Source organism: Calliopsis andreniformis, chromosome 3 (genome assembly GCF_051401765.1).
Source record: "Calliopsis andreniformis isolate RMS-2024a chromosome 3, iyCalAndr_principal, whole genome shotgun sequence".
NCBI lineage: Eukaryota > Metazoa > Arthropoda > Insecta > Hymenoptera > Andrenidae > Calliopsis > Calliopsis andreniformis.
The window spans coordinates 14,692,503-14,720,490 of record NC_135064.1 but is presented as its reverse complement, the minus strand read 5'-3'; the positions used below and the strand labels follow the sequence as shown (position 1 = coordinate 14,720,490).

The 27,988-nt window shown below is 42.3% G+C and overlaps 1 protein-coding gene across 1 annotated transcript in view; it reads left to right on the top strand.

The window, feature by feature from the left end:
* Sema2a (Semaphorin 2a) overlaps positions 1-27,988 on the top strand; it is a 205,845-nt gene that overhangs the window by 159,519 nt on the left and 18,338 nt on the right. Inside the window, exon 3 of the mRNA XM_076393611.1 lies at positions 8,387-8,438. Within this exon, the coding sequence (XP_076249726.1) occupies positions 8,387-8,438 (52 nt within the window). The remainder of the gene's footprint in view (positions 1-8,386; positions 8,439-27,988) is intronic.

The following is a 27,988-nucleotide window of genomic DNA, read 5'->3' as shown; positions in this document are numbered from 1 at the left end:
TCGGGGCACGAAGCGCAAAGAAAGTGGAACGAGCACCACGAATTAAAGCTGGCTGAACTTTTAAGAACGTTCTCGATTAATCTTCGCAATCGGGAAAATGATAGAACTGTCCGACCAGCTATTGAGACGCGAAATTGTTTTCCCAGACGAACGGCATAATACCGTAATCAGTGAGCTACGTCTGTTGATATAATTTTGTTGGTCAGTTTTTAACAAGCGTTTTTCTTTTATCACGATATTGATGACATATTTCACGGTATATTTACCGTTTGGACGATGCAATGCAATATTGCCATTCAACCGTGGTAGATTGGAACGGATGAATATGACAGAATTTTTTTATTATTTTTTTCTTCACTTTATTTACAGGATGTTAAAGCAGTTGACTTTTTATTTTGAATTCCGATAGTTATTTGCTTTATGGTACACCTTTTTCATTTCAAATATTGAACTTTATGTTTTAATACGCTGTACAGTGGCGCACCCTGTGTATTCCACTATTTCTTGCCTAATGGTTGATAAATATCAAGGCTTATTTATTATGTATCAAAATTGTTAAGTACTCATTAATGGTTATATCTGATGAACTTGTTAAGTAGTTTATTTTATGCATCTAATATACGCGTATATGCAAGGCATAAATATCAACTACGTCCAAACTCTAAAAAGGGTAGTAACTGGGCTGTACTTCTTTTAGTAATTTAACGTATATGTTCACCCCTTTTTCTTCTGACAAAATTAGAATAATAATTTCTACCGTAAACGAGTGACCATAAACCTAATATTCAAGTAGCTTCGATATCGTTCCTTCTTCGAGACGAAGATCGTCGTTGAGGGAGCGAGAAGGGGGTCTGTTCCTGAGGGGTGGATAGAGGTTGCGTCTGGTAGGGTCCTTGCATCATTACTACAAGAGTATTATTTCTTGATTCGGTTCCAACCTTTTCAAGTCTCCTCTCAACCCCCGCGTTACTATCCTGCCGGCCATTCACTGGCGTTTTCTTTTGTGAGGCTCCCTTCTTAATTTGGTAAATGCCAGCAAAATGCTACGCGACTCTGGCAATGAAGAGGCAAAACGAGGGTAACGTCTAAAAGCAGAAGGATACACAAACCAATCTCTCATACGAAGTACGAACAACAGTCGTGTAACATAAAATATCGATTCTGACATGGAAACTTATGTCATGAAATTATGGTGTAACCAATTTGGAATGGCAGTGCTGCAATGAAAGAATATCGATGCCTTCTTATCATTTTGACGCCACTCACTTGATCGTAATATTCAGATTGTCGTAAAAAGTGAAAGAGGAAGTACTCGCAGATTGGAAACGAATACACATGCTTAAAAGGAATATAACATTTCATAAACGTGGATAGAATCATTAACAGTAAGCGAACTGCAGTGCTACTTTGCACAGCCATTAGCGTCATTCCATTGACCTCATGTTACATTCCGGACGATAATCGTAATCGGAGAATCGTGTGACGCTCATAAGTACGATTCATTTCGCTTGTTTTCATCGAGTTTATCAATGCACACGCGTTCCATTTGTTAAATAGCCTGCCTAATGAAAGCTTAACACCCAGCAGCTTTCAATAAAGTAGCATTATGCTAATCTAATAGGTAATTGCCGGATGATCGATAGCTATTGAATTTCAAACTGCACCGCTAAACAAACTGGTAAATGTAGTTTCCCGATGAATTTACCAAAGCTCGGCAGTTGAATATCAAAGCTTGGAAAATGTCTACACTCCCTGTATAATTTATGATTTCCACTATTCGAGAGACTCTCTATGGTTAATAACTTGAATAATATTTTAAAATATTCAATTCAGATTTCGCAACTGTAGCTAAATACACCAAATAGTTTTAAGCACTTCAGGGGATGCTACTACTTCATAAATAAAGTCAATGGTCAGACTGTGACTGAGTGCTTAGTTAAAATTTAAATTTAATTCTCTGAAAATGGAGCACGGTATTGAACAATTTTATCACATATTCCCAGCTGATTTGTTCTGCTGATCTTGTTACCAAACACTCCATATAAAAGGATCTCGAACAGTAAAGACATCGGACATGTCACTATGCTCAAAATGATCCAGAAGCAGTTTGTATAACACTCCAAAGCTTCATCCAATTTTTTAACAAGCCTCTCATCTTTCCTCAAACAAAATTAATAAGACTAGTTTTATGTATGAAACAAGTGAAAAGACCCAAGACCTAAGGATGTTGCTAGGATTTGTTAAGAAGAGGGATAGATATCGCGTGACAATGAGCGCATTAGACGCGTGTCGAGCTCCCAGAAAGAGATTTTAGGTTGAACCAAGACGAACTTTCTCGTGACCGAGGGAGATCCGCGAGCGAAACGAGATTAAGGGGGGAAAGTAAATCGGATAAGGGTGACGGAGGTAAGAAATGACGAGCGCGTAAGGTGTCCTCGCTTTTGAAGTAACTCTGTTCATTTTCTGTAATGAGATGAGCAGGCCATATGGGACGATGGCAGGACGACTCACTATAAACTGCATTCTCCAACGAGAGCAGAGAGCGGTTCGATTTCGACGTTTCCTGTTTCCTGGCTTTGCTCCATGACCTCGTTCCGAGGGGACTCGCGATCCCCTCTGCCTATCTGCCTACATAGCCGATCCACAATATCGGATTCCGATAAGAATTCTACGCAAAAGGAGAACCGATTCCCGGCATTCCTTTTCCAATGATGTGAACCGATTAAGCTCTATGATCCCCGAGTGAACGGGTTCAATGATGTGACTCGATTCCAGACGGAAGGGCACCCAGTGTAATTTAATTAAAAGCTGGGGATAAAATGCTGCGCGATGTTCGCGAATTCGACCCGATCCTGCGCTCTGTAAACTGAATTGCGCCAGTCGCCTCATCAAGAGGCATACTTTACCGTTTAGGGACGATTAATTGAATTTCGTTGTGATACTTTTCAGCGAGGGGAGAATAATAGTCAGAGGGAAATCGAAACGTCTCGGGGAGGAGTATCATAGATATATGAAGATGAACGAGAAACGTGATGTTTTCAAATTTTAAATTGCCAATTGGGTACTAGAAATATATGACTTATAGCATCAGTTAGGTTATAGTTAAACATTGTTGCAAGATGGTAGTTGACAGTAGGAAGTTAGATAGCTGAAAACTGAAACTTGGAGTTAGCACAACACAGTTAGTAGTGTGAAGTTGATAGTTGGCATTTGAATGTTGGTAGATGACGATTGACAGCTGGTAGTTGATAATTGAAAGTTAGTAATTGGCAATTGGAAGTTCGTAGTTGGCAACTGAAAATTCAGAGCTCGTACTTGGAACCCTGTAGTTAGCAGCTGAGAGTTGATAGATTATAAATGATTGATGATAGTCGATAGTCGATAGTTGACAGTTGTAACTTCATAGTTGGATGTTAAAAATTTGAAATTTGAAGCTAACAAATTTTACACTTTTCACATGCAATGCGTAAGTCTTCTAATTCCGTTTCCTTTTTTTAGAATCTGCTATTCTTTCTATCTTCCACTATACTTTTGCTAAATCAAACAACGAAACTAACGAAATTGATCCACTGTTTTCGAAAATGAACGTCGACGTGTTGATTAGGTTCGTCGAATTGTGAAATCCAATATTAATTCAATAACGTAGATTGCTACTAGTAACCCCGAATTAATTAACATAGATTCCAGTAACAGTTAATGTACACAAGCTTCAATAACCATAAATACGTCATTGTCACTTTGATTATTTTTAGTAATAACCATACTCATCGAAAACATGCTACGTACCTGTAGATTCTCAGTCTAAACAAAAAGAAAAATAAACAATTACACTTCAACTCTATCTGCAATACCGCTACCAAAGGATCTATTTTCCTTGATCAAAAAATAAAGCGAAACAACACCTCTTTGCGGTCGAAATTTCATAAAAACAGCAGCCGTTATGATATCACATCGCGTCGGTCGAATGAAAAATAAAACGGATGAACGTGTCCGCTCGGAATAATGGACAAAGGGACGACTGGGATAGAGTCGAATCGATACGTCAAAACAAATTGCTCGATAATGCTTCGACCTCTTGCCCCGGATGCACGATAATAAATTCTCGGTGCTCGCGTAAGAACCGTCAGTGCAACACCGTGAACGCCGCGCTGGCGGGGTGTGGGAGGAGGAAAGCACAGGGGCAGAAAAAGAAGGTAAGAGAGTAGAATGGAGGCAAAACGGTGTGTAATCGACGCACGTTTCAGATCGTCGTCGATGGTGATAAGTGGTGGCGATCACGCTTTCGCTTCACGCGAATCGCTCGGCTCGGCCGTTGTGCATGTTCCTCGTCTCGGTCCCCCGTCGTTGCCCTTCCCACGTCCTTTATGATCCCTTTTTACCCCAGGTATCGACAACGTGGATCGATACTACGTGGGAGCATCGTTCCTCGTTAATTAGAAAGGTGATACCCATTAATTGTAGTTCGAGAATCGGCGGCCGTGTTGCGGTTCGGTCCACAATTAAGGAACGCTAATTGAACGCTTCCAATTATCAGGCTGAAGATGGTCGGAGCGTGCAGCAGGGAAAAACTAGTCCGCGGATATCGGCGCCAGGGTGGCTTTTGTCTTCGCGGAATAGCGTCGTGACACGGAAATCTTTCGAAAACACGTTCACCCCTGGCCACCCAGGCGACCCCTCGACTCTGCTACTCTCTATTCCCGCGATTTCATGGAAATTATCTTACACGAGGGCGAGGGTGCCCCTTTTCTCTTTCTCTCTCTCCCCCGCCGCTCGGCGTCGATTCTTTATTTTCTCGCGGACCCTTTCGTTTTTCCTTCGTTTTACCATTCCACAGCGGACTATATTTCAGATGGTAGATTCGGGTGTGTTCGTTTTTGCATATCGATCCGTGCGAGATAAGAATTCATGGAAGCGACGAGGGTCGTCTATGGTGTTAGGTGAAAAGTGCCTGGAGTCGCGACGATGTGTTAGGGGAATGTGCCCATTGGCTACTGCTGATAGCTGAGTGCCGTGAAAGGATGGCATCGATTAGTTTGATCCTTGTAATAAACACGAACGTGCTGATGGCGAAAGGGGGATATGACTAACGGAGCGTTAATGCACTTCGTCTTGTATCGGTTAAGACATTTTTATAATATTTTTAGTATCTGTTCTTTCTGACCTAGGAATTGAAATTCAGAAATTAAAATAAGTAAAGACACTGATAATTTGAAAAATTTTAAATATTTGAATATTAGAGAGTTGCAAATTTTTAAATTTGGAAGCTCAGAGGTTTTAATGCTTTCTATAAATTAATGTATTTATTAAAATATCACCGATCTATATTTTGAAACACATGAAACTTTAGTGACGAATTGATGAGCCCTCTATGGTTAACCGAATTGGAAAACAATGCTCTTATAAGATTTTCCACTGCTGAAATATAGCATTAAACAGTGCTTCTATATTTTACATAATTAAACAGGCGGTGCAACGCGATCCTGGAAACACGATAAATGCATTTAGCGAATCAACTGGAATCCGACGGATGTGATTAGATTTCACGCATGGCTGTTTTAGCAATTGATATCGATACGGCATAATATGTACGCCATGGCCATTTGGAATCGATAAACGCACGTATATTGTTCCCCACGATAATCGTTTCATTCGCGTATTAACGCTTCCCTCTGAAAAATATAACGGAAGGGCACATTTTAACGAACTTTGCATGAAAGTAATTTTCCCATTTATTCGATTATTATAATTCTATTTGAAATATTTAATTTTTCCCACCTGTGAAGATTGAAGGAGCATTCAGGTAATCATAAATTAATTACCGGAAATTAATTTTGTTGAACCTCACGCGATGACCAATTAAATCCATGCATCACATCTCCGACATAATTAAAAACTCAGTACGTTCTATTCGTAATTGAAAAAGGATAATCGCTCTCGTTGGAATGTTACCGTGAAATGTAATAGCGCGATTATATTTCACATTTCACATTTCGATGCTTCAGGAATTGTTAATTCACCGAGTTCGTCGAACCACTTGTTAGTACTTAAACAGTTAATCGAATTTCAGATATTTTGGCGTGAAGGTAAAGGAAAATGTCCTTATCACTTTAGCACTCTTCAGTATTTTCCCATAGCGTTTAAAATGTTTTGTACTCATGTGGAATATGTAAGTTTTTGTCATAATCCAAATTTGTAATAACACGATTGTAATAACGTTTCAAAAGTTAAATGTAATTGTATTCACTGTCATGATTCAAAGCTAAAGTTATTAATATCCCCCCATTATGATAAACTGCGCTGTGAATAAATTATCTTTCTAGGGACACATCTGTAAATAACAACGACGCGACGTCCCATCGTCTCTTTTTTGACATTCATTGTGCATCTCCTCATTTAAGATTTAAGAGGCAAAATGGAGGTGGTTCCCTATGTCCTGGATAATGTATCGCGGGTCGGAGTAGTCTGTCACACGCAACCGCTAAGTTAGACGAATTTCGTCAGATATCCTTTCAGCGTCACTAAAAATGTTTGACGTCGCAGAACCTCCGAATAATTTACGTCTGCAGACATCTACATATAGGCGACCGATAATAAAATTAAGGTACAGATCAGTTTAAGTATTCCATCAATAGTAGAATAGAATACATATTCTTAAAAATATCTGAAAATACGAAATCAATTTTCTTCTATATTTTGCGTAAAGTAGTTCATGTCAGGTTAACTTTCCTAGTATTCAAAACCATTTGCCCTATTTTCCTTCAACGCCCACAAGCCTCGCGAAATTCTGGCAAGTAAGTGTGTACCTAACTCTCGTTAAACACACTCGAGCATCAAACCGTCAAAGCGAAAGGGAAGGGTAAAAATTCTCGACGAATTCAGCGAAGAGATCACACCCCTCGACTATTTCGAAGCTGACTACGGGTTTTTTTAAATCGAAAACACGATGACTTTACGGTCGCGCACCCGCTGCCATCGATCACCCCCTACAAATTGCTTTCGTACAAAATTTTTTCTTTCCGGCTGCATCTCGAAACGACGAGCTCGCACGTACGCGACTCCCCTCGCCCCTTCCCGCCCACCTGCTCAGCCCTCGAAAAGTTCTCGGGAGCGAGAGCTCGACGCGGCTGGATTCCAAAGTGCGGATTTGTTTTTCCACGTCGCTATTTACTTTTTCACGGCAGCGTGCGCAGGATGAATGAGGAGAGAAAACACGAAGGGCGAAGGAAGTCGGTCTCCCACCTCCATTCTTCCCCCGTTTCCACTTTCCTTCTGTCTTTTTGCCCTCCTTTTTCCAGCCACCTCCGCATTCCATTCGACTGCGTGGCTCTATTGAAGGCAAATGATGAATGGTTATCGGAATAAAGTTATGCGCCGCGGCGACGCTAATGTTGCGAAACGCTTCAGAACTGGGTAAATTCGATTTACGAGGTCTCGTGGTCAGCGTTGCGTGTGCCATTTGCTTTGGCTTCTATGTTTTCGCCTGGAAATTGTGAAAAACCAGAGAGAAATCACGATTATTTTACACGCGAAACGAGCTACTCAGATTTCTTGCCGACCACTGCAACGCTGGTGGATCTGCTGAACTATTTCTACGGAAGATTCGAACAATGTACGCGCACGTGAGAAATGGAGCACGAAACTGAGAAAGTCTTCTTGAAGTTTCTTTGAAATATAAATATATAGTCGGTTGGTTGAACGCCTCGCCTGCTTTTGAAAATTCTTGGAATCTGTATCGAAGAGTTTGAAAATTAAAAATTCTTGGGAGCAACATGTAATCGAAATCGTTCAACCACGATTATTCAGGATCCTTGGGTTTCACTTTGAAAAAGATTGTTCAAACGAGAAAAGTAGGGTGATCATCACTTTGCAGTTTTGCGTATAGAATGAGTGAATATTTTGTGAAAATTAATTCAGATAGTATTTTGTGAAATCCGTCCAAGAGATACAAAAACATCTTAGATACACAGTTCCTTACCTCGTCGAATATTCGGGAACCAATCGAACTGTCGAGTTTCAAGGAAGCAAATCGAAATAAAAGCAAGTGGTAAGAACGGAAACGAAGAAAGTTAGAAGGGTCGTCGGGAAAGAGAATAGTGGTAGCTGGGAACGCGAGAACTGGGGGATAAAGACTCGCTTCCCCTTTCGATGCTCATAGAAATTCTGTGGCGCTTGCAAGCCGTTGCCTAGCCAGAACGCTGTAAGCAAAGTGCCACGTTCCCGTGCACAACCATACATAACTGTAGGGAAGATAAGACGAGGGTCGAGTCACGGGTTGGTGTAATATATCCCACGGAACGTACGAAATGAAAATTTACATCACTGCTTTCCGACTGTCGCCGCGTCCAATGCGAATCGTTCTACTAACTGCCTTCTATTTTTGTTGCAGGGACAAGGTGTTCAGGCTGAATTTGAGCAACATCAGTCACTCCAACTGCGAGGTGAGTGTTTCTTTACTTAGAAATGTTTGTTTCATATACTGTTCTGAGGAGAAGATGGTACAGTAAACCTTCCTATGCTCTCATAACGCGGTGTCCATGTCCATATGCAGAGATTCCGCGTTAGTTGGCCATACTTCGGGACCAGATCTGGTCAACTATTTTGGGAGATCTCCTTCTAAGAATTCCAGAGTGTTTTCTTTCTCCGAGTTGCTCGTCTCAGAATGAGTAAATAGACAGAGTAATAAAGGATCAGTGCAAGTGAGATATTGATATACGACATAATGAGTAAAGGGACTCCTTTAGATAGGTCATGCTTTGTTTTTTGAAATTGTTAACCTGGAAATCGGTGGAATTAATGAATTGCAGTGGTCATTGAAATATTTAAAGACGTTTATTTGTTTTTCTTTGTTTAATGTAAAAATGAAAAGCTAGTAATATTCTTAGTGAAAATGAAAATTAGAATGAATTGTCAAAGTTCAGCTTGCTAAGTTCATCTTTTGAGATTTCCTTGTATTATTTCCTAAATAGAAGTATCTCTGAATTATTTCTGAGAACTCCTCAAAGACAAAAGACTCCTCAAATCACAATACAAACTGGTCGCGGTTCACTTTGCACTGCATTTCTCCGCAGAAGGCACCTCATTAAATCATGGAATTTAAGCTATGCTCTGACAACCATCTAAATCATTCGTTGCTGAGAAGTCAGTAATTCCAGTCCGACCTAAAATTCCAAAGCCCCACTAATGATCACCATAGACCATGTGAATTAAAATCACACACAGCAATCCCACAACTCACCCGTCGACTTAGTACCGTCCTTTTATCTTCCAGCAGTACGCAGAAAAAGAAATAATAGTGATTGCCCGACAAATCTTGTCGTCCCACTACGCGAACCGAAACACAATCCTCCCCGATTGGAGCGTACGAACGAACAGTAGCAACGTCCCGAAACCGCCTTCTGTCGCAGCATCACGCTTCGATTAGCATCAAACGTCGCGTAACGCTTGAGCCCCAGCGCCGTTCGGCGATAAAACGCGGCCGTGCTCGTAAATCCAAAAACGGTCTTCGTTGTTCCCCATAAAACTGTCAATCACGCCGGCCGAAACGTCGCCTACATCATCGCGACAGCTGACGACTCTCTGCCGCTAAGCGATACGCTGCAGAGGGGAACGTATGCGTGCCCCGATTTTTCCACGCGCTCTTTCACCCAGCTTTTTCCTTTCGCTCCGCTTGCGAGCACGCTGGATGTGGCGTCTGTGCCACGCAGTATCGAACAATCAACGTTGAGTTTAATTCACGTCGGTGAAAATGGACCCGCGAGACCGCTGAAATCCTGTGACATTTCGTCGAGCCTTTCCGCTGGCTTCCTTTCTAAGGGCTGAAAGGGAATTTTGATATTTCGAGGTCTACGGTTTAATTTCGAAGCGAGGGACTCTACAGTGGTTCCTTCTTGCACCGCTTTGGTGTAGGTATTTTCATTGAGGTATCCCCTTGGAAAAGGGTAAAAGGGATAGGTGGGTAGAATATGTGTTTGATAATTTTGTTTTAATTAAGCTAAGTCGTACGTGGGTGATTTAATGTTCCCCGAGTTTCCCCTCGTCGCAATTCAGCTTTCTCCTCGTCTAGACTGTCCCGAAGCAGCGTTTCGTTAAATTTCGCGCCCGGACAGATGCGCTTCCTATTCATCGGTACGAAACGTGGTCGATCGTCGTTCGTTTTCAGCGAATACCGACCGAATTCGCTCGTTGAGATTGAATCGGAATTGCTTTGTCGAAGCAGCGACGGCGACGTTCGCGTCGTGGTCACCTGCAGCCCGATCGTTGGGACTGTCGGGAAAGGAAAATTGCTTTTTAACCCTCTCTAACGGCGGCGAGGCTCGAGACGGGGCCGTTCGAAATGCCACTTCCGTTTTGGTCCTCCGCAGTGGTCTTCAACGAACACCGAAATCCGATCTCCGCACCGTCGCTTCTCCTTTTGTCTTCTTTCGCCCGTTACTCGAAACGCCTCGATCGAAATTGCTATTAACCTTCGTTCCGTCGTTTCTTCTTTCGATTTCATTCCCGTTGCCTCTTTTGTCCACGATCGGTTCCAGCTCGATAATGGGTTATCTCGGACGGCTAACGAGCTTGATTTTCGATTTGTACTTCGAAGAAATTGGTAACTCTAACCCTGTTGCTAGACTGAGTCGGGTACATGTCGGATTTTGGTACGTCTGTTTGAAAAGTTAGGATAATCGATAGACAGAAAAGTACAGTAGAATTCAAGAATTGGTTGGAAGATAATGTATCCATGTACGATGCAAGTCACTCGTAACTGTACTAAATGCATGTCAAACAATAAAACTTGATCATGTCATGGAATCTCGCTGATTTGAGAGGGATAAAAATGTCCGCTGTAACACGAAGAGTCGTATCGGAAGAACAATTGAAAAACAGCGGTAGTCGACCTCCTGCCTTCGTGGCGAAGTTCTGGGATCTTGCAGGGACGCCATCCGCGCACTAAAGGTCGCATTTACGCGAAAGATGCTGCTATGTGCAGAGATCGCATGTCGATTTCTCACACTTCTACAATCTATGCTTGACAGTTTTGAATGTCAGTTTAATTATAAAGGATTAAAGGCTTTGTAATTGAGAGAAAACAGAATCAAGTACTACAAGTTTGTATTGGATCAGAAGTAAAAAAGCAGAATCAAGTGGTACAGGTATATGCTTCGTCAGACGTAAAGAAGCAAAATTAAGTGGTACATATATGTGTGGGGTCAGACATATCCGAATTTGTTCTATCCGAATGTCTCCTGACATATAATTGAGCTTGACTGCTTACTAGAATACTGTGGTTACAGCTTACTTCGCCTGAATCGAAATTCATGAAAATTGATTACAAAATCTGAAAAAGCACTCCCTTACAAAATTACACTCGGAAGTAGAACCAGCAGCGTGTTTGCGTACACGTCAAGAGCGAGAGTCATAGTTACAGCCGGCAATTGGTATTAACGAGGGCGCGAGGTGCGTTATTAAATTTTGAGTGGTCGTGTAGCCAATAAATTGAAGGGCGCGTTGAACGTTCGAATCAGCGCGAAACAAGCAAACATTTTGAAACAGTGTGTCGGGTGTCCTCAGCGTCTCTCAACGTCTATAACGACTATAAAAAGAACGTAGTGGCGCGCGGACGGGTAACAAAAGGGCGAAAAAAGGGTCGTAGGAAACAATTTTCGAGGCATCAGCCGTACACCGCGCCGAGTAGCTTTTCACGTATCTTTACCTTCTACAGTCCATTGAAATCGTCCATTGAATCCCGCCGGAATCCCCGGGGGAGAAGTTTCGACGTCGAAGGAAAAAAAAGCCTTTCTCCGATACTGACTCTATGGTTGGGCCACAAAGAACGATGAAACGACGCTCTGGCGCAGGGGAGGAAACGACAATTCGAAAATGCAATTATTCGGGCCAGCGTATCGTTGGCCGTCGTGCCACCTGTCGCGAAACCGAAAACCACCCCAAATAGAGGGAAAAAAGGGAGCGGGCGAGAGGGAGGGGAGGAGACAGTGCCAACCCTGTTCTCTGGCTCCGCGGCCAGATGTGACGATTGTGACGACACGAAAAATAATTTAAAAGCGGAGAACAACGCGATCACTGGACGGGCCGGCGCTGGAAAAAGGGTAACGCTCGAGTTTCGTTCTTTTCGACGTACCCACGTGCAAAACGGATCGAGTTTCGAGCCCAGACCTTTTTTCTTTAATTATTATCGCCCACGTTCGGCCTGCGAAACCGGTGGATTGAAACGTGTTAAAAAAAAACTCGCGTATCGCGTTTCTCGCCCATCGTCGCTAGGTTTGGGGAGTCCATTATTCAGTGAGTAGAAAATGTTAATTGAAAGTGGGATCATAGTTTTTAAGAGCTAACGAATGGAGTAAGGGGTTTTTATTTTAAATAGGAGATTTCTGCTTTTTATATTGGTTGTTGGTTATTATACTGTTATATTGACATTAATGATTCAGTAGGGTAATGCATAATTAAAAGTATGAGCTACTAAATATAGCAAAGTTGTAAATTAAATTTTTCTATCTCAAGCTTCATGTAATAAAATGAGCAGCAAGAGTAACGTACTTTTTTGCTCTCAAGTAGAAGAGGGAAAATGCAAATATTTAAATGCTAATAAGTATTGCAAAGGTTAATAGAAGTACACAGTAATAAAGAAGGCTTTATACAATTACCATTAACAGAAGTAAAACGTAATTAAAACCGAGCAGGAAAAATATTCGAACGACGTAACACAGTAATAAAAATAATAACATAAAAGTATAATATTCCTCTTATTTCAAAACACCGTTGAAAAGCAATCTCATCAACCTCCATATCAGAATTTACAAACGACGAAACGCTAGACAAAACTAAAATTTCAATTTTCACCCTCGGCGAAAAGCCAGATAGAAAGAACACCGTGAAAATCCTTCTGCATAGAAACAATCGAGTAATTAATATATTCACGCAATTCCCATTCGATTTCAATTTTCCTATTAATAAATGCAAACGACGCGAAGGGAAAACCTGGTGCAGCTGCACCGCGAATTTTCCATGCTCTCTGGTTCGATTACGCCGGAGACCCCGCAGAGCATCGAGGAGAGTCGCGTTTCTTTCGTCCAACCTCGTTTAAAGCTTCACGTACCTGGCTCGAACGAAGCAGCAAGAGAGAGAGAGCGAGGGGCTCGATTATCCCTATTCTCGCGCCCGAGACCATGAAAAATTCGCGAAAGTTGGCCTGGCTGCAGCCGTGTGCAGTTACAATGAAATCCCATTGCGAGTCGCTCGTGTGTTGCCACCGCAGAGTTCGATTCCATGGAGAATTAACGGGAATGGGATTTCGATTTTACTCGCGGTAGCTGCGTGGTAACGTGGCCGTAAAACGTTAGCGCAGGCTCAGCCGCCCCATAGAACCGTCCATCCCCCTTGTAAACCCCACGGGTGTTACGCGAAGGGGGAGGGCAACTGTTACGTGGCGGTGAACTGCGAGGCAAAAAACGCGGCCTGGGAAACGTAAGAAGGCGGGTCTGCCACGGCGCGATGCAATTTCGCGGTTTGCATACGTGCATGCCGATCGGGGACTTGATGCCAGACCGCAGGGGGATGGTGTCTTCCGTCTGATGGAGTGACGGGTTCAAAGGCACTTTGAGGATTGTAATAATGGGGATTGTTGAGTGGAAACTTGGGGGGATTAGTAATCCTTTTTCGTTCGTCAGGTGACTCTTTATACGATTGTATAGAATAATTTAATGAGTTTGTTAGAGAGGGTATGTACCTGCGATAATATAATCTTTTGTGGTTCGTTAGTGTCATACGTAAGGGATGTTTTTATGAAATGTTGAGAAGACAGTAACAGGTGCGTTTAAATAGCTTATTTAATTTCTTGTGAATAAATGAATGAAAATGCAGTTTTGTTAATACATTTATTGAAACATTTGTGTACCCTACCTGATGTAACTTGGTACTAAGAATCGAATTAAAGCATAACAAAATTTTCTAGAAGTATTTTATGTTACTGCTTCTGAACTTCTGAATTTTTGATAGAAATCTATGTTCGCTTCTGCAGTGAGTAGGTACTCAGTCGTTGTCATGTTAATATTTAATCTCTCGCGATTTAGTTCTGTGTTCGACGAACTTTAAGTTTCTTTTTTCCTTCATGGAAATCTAGCATTATCGAAACTTTGTCACAGAACCGTCGATGTCATGACGGTATGAGTCATCTAACTTGGCGACTATAAGAAATTTCAAATTCTTCGTTTTCAATAAAAGCAAATATTCTGTAACATCACACATTTCCTTATCTGCAGAAACTTTCAATAACACAAAAACATTCCACAGTGAATTGCAAGTACAATTAATGCAATTCAGTCCTCGAGACTCCATAGCAACGTACCCAAATCGCGTCAACGTCAAAACGTATTCCACCCATTGGCCATTTCCATAATGAAACGCGTTCAAGACGCGTTTAGATGGTCCGGAAAAGGGAACAGTTGCCGGTTCCATTAATTTTGTCGACTTAAATCGAGCCTGGGGGCGAGAATGGACTCAGGGAAACGCAGCCTTGTTCCATCTATCTCGCGGATCGATCCGATAGCATCGCGGTGTCCTGTGACGCGTCACGCGACGGTGTGCACGTCTCCCGCGCGCGAGGGAGACAATGGCCCCATGCTAATCCGTGTCTGCGTTACAATTTCATAAGGGGAAGAAAAGTTTCGAGTCTGCTCGCTCGCCCTGAGGGACTGCCCGCCGCCCCAGAGCTACGTTCCGCGCGAGTTATAGTACGTGGTTTGAATAGACGACCCTCTGGTCCGTCGTGCATGTTGCAAAAGCTTTGGCGCCACGCTCGCAAAAACACGTGGCACAAATCATGCCTGCCTCCCTCATCGAGGGAGTTTTCCTGCGAGAGAAATGTAACTTCGTCAACCCTGGATCGAATTCGAGTACCGAGAATTGTTTCGAACTTTGGGGAAATAATAGGCCGAGGGGGAAGAGGACAATAGATGTTGGTAGAGTTGCTGCAAGCGTTAATGCACTGGTTTGATGAAAAGAGGAGATTTTGTGTCTTTATCCTCTTACTCGAATGTTTCGTACAATTTTAAATATTAAATTTGGTCACAGTAAGAAGGTTTAGTCATGGGTGCCTCTGTTACTATGTACTCTGTTGCTATTGGATTCCTTTCCCTCTGCAGTATACGAAAACCGTGTCTCTTTCACTCTAAATGGAAGGATAGTAGACTCCAATTGCCATTTTGCTTAAATGAAGAAGAATCCCAGTTGCCATTTTCAAATATAACTTCATCAGCGGTCAGCCAAAGAAGGAACGAACTTTCGATCGAAAAAGCTAACCTGTGTACTTCACGCTGGTCTTCGAAACATCAGCAATCGATAGGGTGCACAGATTGGCGCAGAAAATACGACCGAAAAGCTCTCAATCTCTGTATCCCTTATCATCCACTGAAGAGACATGCATCAGACGATAAAATCGGTCAGAACCGTGTCTACCTGTTATCCAGCGTTGCCCTTTCCGAGCACAACGTCGCAGGGTCAAAGAAGGGAAGGATTCTGAGATGACTATGAAGGAGAGCGATCGGTTTGCATCGATCGGATCGGCTGATGAAGGAAGTCGTTGGTCGTTGATCCGAAAACGAAGCCCGATGCACTTGGATGCTCGGTCACCGCGACTCCAATAGAAGTCGAAGGGTTACGCGGCTCGAAGGGGCATGGGGTGGATGGGGCGAGGGGCTCAAGTGGTTTCACCCGAGGTTGGGAGAAAATCGGAATCTATAAAACACCGGTACGCCCAATAAAACAACGTCCAATCCAGGAACGAGATCAAGATCCACGATACTGCCTCGGATAGACGAGATACGCCTTCCAGTAACCGCACCGCATCAGCCAGTGAACTTCCAGCGACGACTGCAACTCCGGGAGATTGGACGCGGGGGCGGTTTTACGTTTACATGACGGCAGTAAAGTATTAAGAAACCTTCCGTGGGATTTACACAGCTGTAAAACCGCGGATGAGATACCGCTGCGCCTGTTTTCGGTTTGCTGATGCCACTACGGCCACTGGTGCTCTCGCTGGGCGGCTTCTGTAAATTGCGCTGACCTTACCTCGAGAAATTTATGCGCGTCTTATGCTAATGAAACGTTGCTGTGATAAGTAAATCGACTTATCTCGAGTGCTCGTTAGATTCGTTAATTTTCTTGCGTTACGTGTTAGTTAACGCTAGAGGATAATCCACGGAGCTTTGTGTTTCTATTCTTTTAAAGGAATTATAACATTGGTGTTAATTCCTTTATTATTTCGGTGTATCCTGTTGCTGGAAATTCTTCTCTATCTCTTTGATACTTTGCTATTTGAATGGGAAGTAAAAAATGAAGGAAACGATAGAACATGCTTTCGCGAAAAGGAATATTTCAGACTATTTAAAAAAACGTTTCCCTTAGCTGGAGATCCGCGGTGACCTAGAAAACTGGCGCTCAAAAAAAGACAACTGCTGGAGAATGCGGAGGATGATTAAAAACTTCTCGAGTTCGACTCCTCTTATTTCATCTCTGTCCTTATTACGATGTGGGTCCAAGCGTTACTCCGATGCAAAATTAAGAGATGTACAAAAGAGGAGCCTTCCGCTTCTCGTTCTCTATATTTTCGCGGCACGGAAAAAAGGAGAAGAAGAACTGCACGGAGAGGACGGAATCGAAAATTCTGAAAAGCAACACAGAGGAAGCTTTATTCAGTCATGCCTTCCATGATTCTTCTAACAGAAGTCATACAGCAAATTGAAGTGAAAAAAGTTCCAGCGGGTACGCTTTGCATGTTAGAATTTTTTACCTTGCAGCTGGGGGGGAGAAGGTAGAGCGATGTATTGAGAGGGCCGAGGACGAAGAAGAAGAAGAAGTAGCAAACAATTCTTGCAAGCACTGAAATATAAACGGACAGGTCCGTTGCTTTCTAGAATGATGGCATTAAATATACATTTCGCGCCGGGGCCACTCTGTATAACTCGAAGCTTCCTGCTTTGCCTTCGGAATTTCTATCCCCAGCATCCACCCCCGTCTTCTTCTTGTTTCTGCTTTCCCTCTTCTTGACTCACGCGTTTCCCTACGCCATCGGGACGGTAGGCGCTAGTCGTGTACAAGCTGTAATGCGGAGTTTATTGCGACGATGAATTTGGGATAAGACCCCAGCGAAATTTCAGTTTGATGAGGCTCTTCTGCGCCAGGCAGCGGCTACATTCAAGAATGGAGGCTTTTCGTCGGCGATGGTGACAATCTTGCCTCTCGAGTACGCCAGCAGAGGAATTCGTAAAAAGCCACCCTCCCTACGTTTTGATCGTGAATTTATGACGTTACATTCCGCCTCCATGGAATCTATTAAGCCCTACGAAATTAAAGGGGATGGAAGATTGTTTGGTTTTATGTGGATCAATTAAAAGTTGGGGAGCGATGTGGTTGGAATACTAATTTTATGAAAATGGTTAGAAGGGTAGTATAGTTGTCTGTAATTCATTATTAAATCCCATGTCGCTGAGATAATCACTTTTTTCTGATGTTTCATACCTTCAAACTTTTTAATTTTTAAGTTTTTATATTTCCTATTTTTAGTCTTCTTATTTCATTCTATTCCTCAATTCTGATTTTGATCATAACCTGTTCTAGTAACGCCAAATTAAATTTTGCAATAATGCAATACAGCAACAGTGCTGTTACAGATTATAACGTCACACTAGATCTTCATCCACCTCCATCCACCCTGCACTCCCCCGCTTGTTATTTCAATTTTTCCTCTTCTTTCTCGATCGAAACGAATCGCTGCCTCACAGGACTCGGTAAAGGGAACTTTCTAGACTCTCGATTTCTCGAAGCACCGTCTCGAGAAGATAAACTCGTTCGACCTAATTCCGCCACTTCGTGTGGTCTCTATTCTTCTTTTACGCCACCATAAAGTTAAAGGCAAAGATAGTGTGAAATGTAATGAACGTGAGAACCGGAATAATATGCGGAAGTTCGCCTTCGATTTATACTCGAGGAGAGGTGGCGAAGTCGGTTAGCAAGACCTCCACCCTTTGGCGAATTCATTTGGCCGACACGCGAGAGTCGCGCGAAGGTGGAGGCGAAAAATCAGGGAAATGGGAACTGTAAACAAGTTCAGCGAGAGAAGAAAGAGGAAAAGATGAAGAGGGTGGGGATTTGGCAAAAGGAACCGTGAGAATTTTTCATCGCAACTTCTGGCGAAATCTTGTTTGTCTTCTCTTTCGCTGTAGAGTCCACTGCCTCTAGCTTCGGCGTGATTATCCGTGGAGCGGATTTAAAACTGCGTTAGCGCCGACTCTCGAAGCACTCGTGCAACGCTTGTAATCCATTTATTTGCAAGTTCGCGGCAAGACCGACGTCGTGTGTTCAAATACACGAGTGGCAAAAAAAAGGGAGATTTTGCGAAAAACCTTTACAGGATTACTCGCGTGTCTATGCAGGTTGCGACTAAGGACCAACGTGGCTAAATTCATTGTAGCATACATTACACTTTATACTGAAATGTTCCTTTTATATTGTTCTAGTACCTATATGTCTCTGTGAATTCTTTCTTCCTTAGTATGGTAGAAAAATGGTATGGATGGCTTGAAATGCTCTGCTTAAGATTCATGTAGAAAACTACACTCTTTCTCTCCTTAGAAAATATTCTTTCTATGTATTTTTTACCATTTAGGTACTGTTCCCCTATTTATATGCATGTTCTATATCTGTATAATACTTAATATTAATCTTGCCTACTTGCATGTACTTATTTTAGCTGTAATCACACTATTGACTTTTATTTTGTGCATTAATGGGATTCATACAGTATATTAAAAAAAAGTAGAATGGAACTAAAAAAAAAAAATGAATCGTATCATAAGTGCATAATTGGAGATGTGAATATTTAAAAATTTATTTATCTGTACAATACAGTTATTTAAAAGAATCTGGCTGTAAGAAATATATCAGGAAGTTTATATTCTTGTTTTATACATATACAGTTTAAGCGTATCGTAATTTACTGCTACATACACATTAACTATTTCACTCTGAACCAAGGTTCATCTGAATCGCCCTTAAAACACCCACGCTGATCCCCAACCCAAGACTGAACTCACTTATATTATCACGATCCATCGAACATTGTCTTCTGCTGGAGAGCCACCGAGTCAGTGAAACCTTCTCTCCCCCGGCGAGCAAACAGCGAAATTGTAAACAGAGGATGCTTGCCAGCGCAGACTAGGGATCTCGCGCTAGATGGTGCTTAACGACGTCGGTAATTGGAGCCTACGAAACGGTTCTATTATCCGAAGAAATAACTGTCAACCGTGTCTGTCTCTGTCTGGGCCCTGTAGCATCGCATACCCCTCGTCTACGTAGCAGCCTGGTCCAAGTTGCTCTTTCCACTCTCGCCGTTTCGCCCGAGTCAGCCTGTTCCACGTCTGTGTTTGCTCTTCGCTTCGCGCCGCCTCCGCGATTCTATCGCTACTTAGCAGCTTAACTTTTTAATTACCACCGTGCCTCTTGTTTATCGTCGCTTTGTTTCCTGTTCTCCACGCCTTCCGGCCATCCTACCCTCTCGCTCCCTGGCCCGGTCTCCGCCGTTTCCTCTCGCGGGGCTGTCTGCGCGCCCGAAGGTCGACACGAAACTCTCCCGGTACTTCAGCCGCGCTAACGAGCCTCGAATCGGCCGAAAGGCGCGACACACTGCGCGTACAAACAGCGGGGCGCGAGGAGGCGACGGGGGTGGAGAGCGAAATGAGAATGCGAAAGGGAAGAAGGATCGCGGCGCGAACGAGCCTCGAGTACCCTCTCGCGCGAATTTACGGGCGAAAGTGTTCAAATAGCCATACAGCCCCTGCGTCGACGGCGTCCTTGTCGTCGTTGTCGTCGCGCAAAATACTTCGCCTCCAGACCGGTATTAAGCCGCGAAATGGGGGGAAAAAGGGGTGCAGCGTCGTGCTCGAGGAAGAGCTGAACCGTGATAATCCGTAATTGTCTCGCCACCAGAATTTATTGTCGTATGAGCACCGTTTTGTCTGATGTCTTGGTGATGTCTCCGAGATTGATTATTGGTATTGTTGGAAAGATCAAATTTTGAACTGTCGGCGGAGGTAGATGATGAAATGATTAATTCTGTGTCGATTATGATTGATCTGATTTCCTTGTTGCGAAGCTAGTTTGAGCGACTGGTAGAAGTATTTGTATAAGGTGATTTCAAACTAGAGAATAGTTGAAGCAAAAGGCAAATGTTTATAAGATGCATAATATTCTTATAAATCCACAGTTCTATGGTAACTTACTTCACATACCTAATCAACATTTCCTCTTCAACTTAACTTATACAAAAATTCGGGCTCTCTTTTCGATAAATCTTCGTCGTGACATCACACTTATTTTTCGCGTCGAATTAAGTTTAATGTGGAATAATTCGGGCACGTACACATATATCAAATGATGGAGTTAGTACCCTCACAGACCTTTTTCATCGTTAGTATCCACGTCATCGGTGGATTCTTTAACAACTACTGTTATGGGTAATTGATCGAGATATATGGTGCGAACGAGTTCGTCATTGGAGGAATTAGATCGATAATTTGTTATCTTCGCCTTCAAGGTTCACCCTCGCGAGCTCTAATGTCCTGGAACTTTGGTCGTTAGGAATTTCTTCTACTTCATTGACTTCCTGTAATTGATACGAATGTCTCGGAAGAATCTCCCATTTCTCATGTTACATATCCTTGGAACTTCGAGCCTGCGAATGAAAAAAGGATACAAGAAACAAAAATCATAGTTACAGAGAAGAAATTTGTAGTACTGTTTTTCACTTGTTTCAGTCCGTAAACTAATTCAAAATATTCGTACTTTTCCTTGTAAAGCAACGGGCAGTGATGGACGAGAACATTCAGTAGTATAATCCGTCTTTGGTCAGACACTGCGTAAATCAAGCACTCTTCCTTTTATTTCTTCGCTAAAGTGATAAATGGCTAACTACAATGATCACAACTGATAACAGTTGAAATCCAAAGCTTTATTCATTATTTAACACATTACTAATTACGTTAATAATTTTTATTAATACAAAATTATACGCATATTTCTGATATACTAAATTAGAATTCAATTAGAACAGGTGTACATTTGTACACTTGTGAAGTACTAAAAGCAATCAATTAGGCAATAAAATATTAATATATTCAATTTCAATTTCAAAAATTTCTTTACCATTGAAAAACCTGTACTTCGCACGTACTACTTCACAATAATTCGCCCAAAAGAAGACTTATATTCTCGTCATATTTTGGCTCCCAACTAACCACCCATGAAGCATTTTTCACCCCCATGATCTAACCACCCTCGAACTTATCCGCGGATCAAGCCATGATCGATGACGTGACTGACATCGATACCCATCGACTGTGGGGCGACTTTCGGGAAAGCTAGACTGGTCTTTTTCACCGTGCTGATAGTTCTCACGCCGCTCGCGTAAGAAGTAAATCACAAAAATTGAAATCCACGATATCGGATTGAAATCAATATTGAATGCAGATTGAATCCCGGGTTTTCGTTCCTTCCACCACTCGCGCGGGCTCTTTCTCCCTTATCCAGTTTCCTCCCCTCGATCTGGCAAACGCGCACACGGCCGTGCACTAACGCGTATCCACTCTGTTTCTCCATTTTCCGTTGTTCCTGGTGCACTTCCTCCCTGTCCTTATCTTTCTCGCTGGATCGTCGAAGGGCGCGCGCAGACTGACGGGTTCCATTAAGAAAAAGTAACTTACGGCGGCGATCGACAGCGAAAGCCACTCTTCGTGCTCGCCACGGACCCTTTCCTGGAAATTTTACGCCCCCAATCGGGCGTGCTCGCGAGAGCGCATTCGGTTACGGGACGATGGGAGCCTGGCTCGCGCGAATGCAGCCGCTCCTGAATGAGATTGTTCCGGCTGGATCCCGGGGAATCTGGAGAAAATTAGCTCGGGTTATTACTGGCTTTACGTCGATCCGCTTTCCTTCGCCGCTGTAACGAGCAGCGATAAGTAAGTTTGTCAGGTTCTTCTGGCTACGAGGAACAGGGTGCGTTGTTACGGTGAATCGTGTTTTTATTTGTTTTTCTGACGCTGCTGTCTCGTGGGATTTGTACGATAATAGCATAATGCGTTTAGCTCGGCTGAGATTCTTTTCTGTGAATGATAATCATTTTTCATACCTTGGGATTGCTTTTTAGTAGGTGCAAATATATTTTTAAGTGGAGCTTTCCAGTACGAAATCTTATTAATAAAATAGACTAAAATAAAATGCTCTCGAAAATTCCGTGTCTTGAAGGTGATATTACAGATTAATGTCAATCTTCTTACGTTTATATTTAAAGACACCCATTCTGAAAGATATAGATAGAGTTTCCAATATTACTTATTATTCTTCAATTTGACTATCGATGTCTACTGATACTCGAAAATGTACAGGCTTCATCAAAATGTCACCAGTATCTGAAAACTTCACGACTTTCCTCCTTCCAAGGAAATATAAAACACTTTATACTATAAGCTTAAAAAATTGTGAAAATTTTAATACAGAAACCATACCAAAAAAAGAAAACTATTACATATATATATATATTACACTATCAGATTTAGTAACTTTTGTCTTGTCTTCAATGGTTATTAAGCTTGTCGAGTTGAAAAACGACCAAAAGTATTCACGTTGAAAACTGCACAAAGCACCTGAATAAATGTAATAAGATCGACATTTGCCTGTATTGTTCCCATATTAACACCAGTTTCACTGCAGAGTACTATTAGCATACAGTGCACATCGAGGGCGAAAACGATTCTATCTTCTAACAGCTCAGTGGCGGCGCGTTACTATTTGATGAGATAAAAAGCGCCGCGGTGGCTCAGCCCAATGAATTTTTAACCACGCCTCCCAGGTACCATTACGGGCCTCGAATTTCGAAGGTTAGGGGGTGTCGATACTCCTGGGAAACCGGTAGTCTTCGCCCTTAAATAATTCAACACGGTAAATTGTACCGGCCGCCGTATAGACTGATGTACCGCTTTCTTTTACTTCCGTTCAAAAGGTTATTCGCAAAAAAAACGACAGTTGCGTAAATATTTTACACTGTCCGTGTGCGGTTCGATTTCACTTTTATAGAATCGTTTCTTTTCCTCAGGGGATGAAGGAGGGATGGGTGCAAATGAACTTGCTTCTCCCCTAAATGATTCATTGGGGTTGCGAAAGAACGTTTCCCATCCTTCACGTGACTGGAATTATTTGGAGGATCCAATGCTTTTGAAACCTGTATCATTGAAACATTGATCCAGACTAATTTGATTGGAATTCATTGAATATATCTGTACCTCAGGGCTAGAGTAACGGAAGTCCATTTTTTCAAAATTAAGTTTTTATAGGATCTCATTGCTTTCTCTTCGTTTTATTAGAATAATAGAAATTTAGTTAAGTCGCGTTGTAAACGAAGGAGATTTAATACTATAAACTACTTCGAATACTATGTTAGTAAATGGGTAATCGCATTTGTTTTTCGGCTCTTCTAAAAAATAATAAAAAACAACTAGGGTTACGTTGGCACTGAGGTACAAGTATGCTTGCAGAGACTTTTTCAAATCTAAAACATTTTAAGAGAACGTGATATAAGTAACTCGGTTGTGTAGACTCTTAAAGATATGAATTTTATTTTACACAGAGAATCTATGAAATTGATCAATTTAGAGTTGAAATTTGTCGAGTGTCATTCATTATCCTAGCAGAAAGAAAGAAGTCACCTAACAGTTATGACAGTGATGCAAACTCATGACCAACCTGCGGCAAACTAAATACACACACAGTAATCAATATCAAGAAATGAATCAGCTCGAAGCTTCCCCAAGCTATCAAAGCGCAGCTTCGTTAGCACTCGCCAAAAATAATCACGTCTTAGGGCTTCGACGTGGCCGAATCTTAGAGGCAGCGTTCCTGCCTCGCAACTAGGCACGCGTTGAGGAATTTCCAGACGCGCGACAGTCGTGACGACGCCGATGATTAAACCAGCCTCAGTGGAACAAGGATCAGAAAGGGATGGGTTGGGAAAGGGCATACGGAACGAAGGAGCAACGAGTTCGCCAGAGTTCAGCGACAAGATGACAACCTCTGAGTGCTCCACTCGCGACACCATCACCTCGCCCAGGAGCTTAATCAAGCTGGGACCGGATGCCGAAAGTCTAAAGCCAGCCGCCTGATATGGCCGACACGGTGGCTTGCGGACCTCTTGAATAAAGGAAGAAGAGTACCCGCGACTGATCCAGGGACGAGCGGCATAAAGCATCAGGGCTGAACCGAAGTGGGACACGACACGCCGCTGGAGCAGTGATTACATGTGGACAGGGTGTTTTCGGTGTCGCCAAGCGCGCCGACGCTCAAAGACTTTGCTACATAATCAGGCCGCCTTTCTTGCACCTGGCTGCACCTTCTCCTGAAGGCAACCCACTCGCCCCGACCCGCCCATCGAGACGATTGCATCCGCTGACCCGTGATTATAACGGGTCTAGGCACGATGACCCATTTCCTAATACTGTGACTCGATTTCAATGATAGAATACCTTCGTCAGGCTCTAACGAATCATTTTCGGGGCTTGGAATTAAGAGACACGGAAGATGGGGAACATTTTCTAGTGGTTTTTGGGAGTACCGAGTCTACGAGAGGGAAATGAGTGTAGAACCTCGACTAGTGAGCTATTATGCCTGGTTGCGTGAATTGAGGTGTATTCTGCCAGTAAGGAATCTCTTTTTCCATGATACCATGGCACTGGAAAGTAACTTACAAAAGCGTTGACCTATTTCCAGACCTCGCTTTTTGTTCGCTCTGTTTCCTAACAGGTACGTGAGGACCCACCAAAGTCTAATGAAATGCAAAGATGCATGGAGGTAAGCAAGTAAGCAAGCATGGCCTAAAAAATATGCAAATACCAAACACATCTTGTCTTCCATAATAGTACGTGGAATTTTTACCGACGTCTCTAATCAAATCTGGTCTAAAAAAAATATCTATCCCAAAAACAGTCTAAAAACAAAAAAAGAAAGATCCACTTGTACAATTGAACTTATCTCGTACTTTAAAAATTCATAACTCTCTAGTACCTAAATCTCTTTCAGGTGGCTGTCCGTATAAATCCACCGAAAGGGGAACAAAAATAATGATCTTCTCCCAAACACTCACTTGCATAATCCCCTGCTCGACCCGCGCCTTTGCAGATTGTCTGTGTCGTGTTTCGGTGTGTTACTGGTGGATAGATAGATAAAGGATCCGAGGAAGGCGAGCTTCTCTCAAAATGCAAGCGTCAACGACTTTCGTCGTCTGTAAGACGGGCAGACGTTCCTCGTAGACTGCTTACCGAGCGTGTAAACGCGATTCGGGGATCCCCGTAGCCCCTCTCTATCCGTCGACTTTCGTTTCGACTGTGGGATCCGCAGAAACCGGATTCCTCGAGAGTTCAGTCTGGGGACCAGCGCGGAGGGAGTAGATATTTCTGTTTAATAGTTAGCGTACAGACCTCTGGTAATGGAAACCCAGGCGTTTGCATGCCAGGAGGCACGCCGCTGTGCCGTGAAGTTAATGGCGTCGTAGGCAGCACGATAAAATGATGCACAGTGGCTGGGCGACAATATTATTGCTAGCGTGCGCAGCCATGCGTGCTCCCCGAGATCGGGAAGCTGATTCAACCTTGGAGTAGTGGTTTACCTTACTGAGGATTTGATTTAGTGTTGGTAGATATGTAGCGAGGTTGAAGAAGCATTAGGGAGGAGGATGATAGGATTCAAGATTGTGTCAGGGCACAGTTGGTCAAACAGTGGATGTCAAGATATTAGCAAGGGTGTTTTAAAGATTTTATAAATGGAAAGCTGAATTTATGGAATGTTAAGAACTTTGAGTTTTAGAGCTGTGGGGGATTTTGGTGAAAGTAGAATCGAGACTACAAAATTTAGTTTAAGTATTTTATTTACACGTAGAATAGTCTGTGAACATAATTGTTATTAGTATTTTTACTTTCATTCAAAATTCATTGAGTGTCAAAAAACTAGACACATGTAGTTACAATTAACATTGTAATATGTATATAAAGAACTATCTAAGATTTTATAGTAATTATCACAAAAAATAGAATCCTGTTAAGGAAGAAGTAGGTAATTACAATCTTTCCCAAAGGAGTTGTGAAAATGTACCAATTCCACTGCCACAGTTTCTTAGCCCAAACTAAACAATAATACATTTAAACTCGAAGTACCGCCGTATGTACCATCCTGGTAACTCGCACCTGTTCTCCTTCCTGTTCCTCCGCCCTTTACGTCTGCTTCTCCGCAGCGTCTCTTGGTCCCCGTCTACTTGCTCGAGAACTTTCTGCTGCTCTTTAGTGAATTAAGGGCTGGAGAACATAGCCTTTAATCAGAAACCGAGCGAGATTAAGGTGCGTTCCCATTTCGCTGGCTCGTTAACGGGCTCCTGGTAATACGAGAGGTTCATTAGAAAAACGATGTAGAAGGTCTGATATCCAGGTAGCAATCTGAAATTGAACCGTTAGACAAATTGTGGCCAAGTCGACCATCCTTCAGGGCTCCTTTGGAAGTACAAGGGTCTTGTGACAAGACCACTAGATTGAATTCGAATAGGAAGAATTTCTTCGTACCATTTTGTATGTTAAATCATTTTATCATAATTACGAAATTAGTAGCAAAGAGATGAAAATTACCCATACCCTTTTCCTTTAAAAGCTTTTTCTGCGCGGTGCTTTTAATTTTGGCGAAGCGAATAGCGAATGACAAAGTTCGCGCAACGTGGCATGGTTACTAAGTAACAGTCCCGAGGACAGTGCGACAGAATGTTACTAATATTAACTGAACATAATGGCGGGAAAATTTTACGAGTTACATAAACTTTTATGCGCAGCCGCGGTGCTGGTAATGGAAAAAGGCCGAGTCGGATTCAGCATTAGATTCTATGACTCATTTCGCTGGAACAATTCAGCGTTACCATATCTCATAAATGAGTATACTTAATTAATGTTACAGTCCCTTTCGCCGTATGTGCGCGAAATCATAATACTTTATGGTGCCCTTGTTATTTGGGAACAGTGAAGTAACATTCATGCTCCTGGGTATTGCAACTTAGGTAGCATTGACCATTGTCGTAAAATGTTTCACTTTTTTTTTTATTCAGTTTTACGTGGAAGGAAATGAATGAATACGATCAGTAATTTTAGGGGCTGCAGTAAAACCCCTGTTGCATGAGTCGAACCATATCCACATGGTTATTGTAAATTAATCCGTAAGTAAAAATAACAAGCAGTAACCAAACACAATACCCCAGCCATACTGATACTATTAAAAGTGAATGAGTTTTAACATGAAGGGTGCAATAAGATGAGAATATTCCTACTCATGTTATTACATATTCAGGCTCACATGCAAATGCCAGGTTATCCTATAAGTGTGAGTGATATTATTTCTCAAATTTTGTATTTTGATTAATGAATACGAAATGTACACGGTTGCAAAGCTGCACTATGGTTGAAACACTATTGGTTCAAGACGTTTGTAGGCGGATGTGCTAAAAAACCTATTCGTGGAATTTGAACAAGGGTAGGCGGTGACAATAATAATGTGTGCAGTTGAAAATTTTCACGCAAAAGGAGAAAGTTAACTAACAGATTTCTGGATATCATCCCAGAAATTGCGCTTTCTAAAACGTGTTCCCTCGACATCTGAGGTACAGTTGTCCAACAGCCCTGCACTCTTAGCTAAATTTATGGTCACTTAGAAAACCCTTCGACTCTGACAATACACTAAGCTAACAATAGTAGCTACACCGATTGATAGACTGAAACTGAAACCCATCTGCCTCCAACAGCAAGAACAAAATTCCTTCCATATCCTCTTTTTACTCTTCACGCAAAGTCAACTCTCATTCTCGATTTAACCACAAATTATACCCCATGCAATATTTTCTAACACCAGCATCTCTTTACCT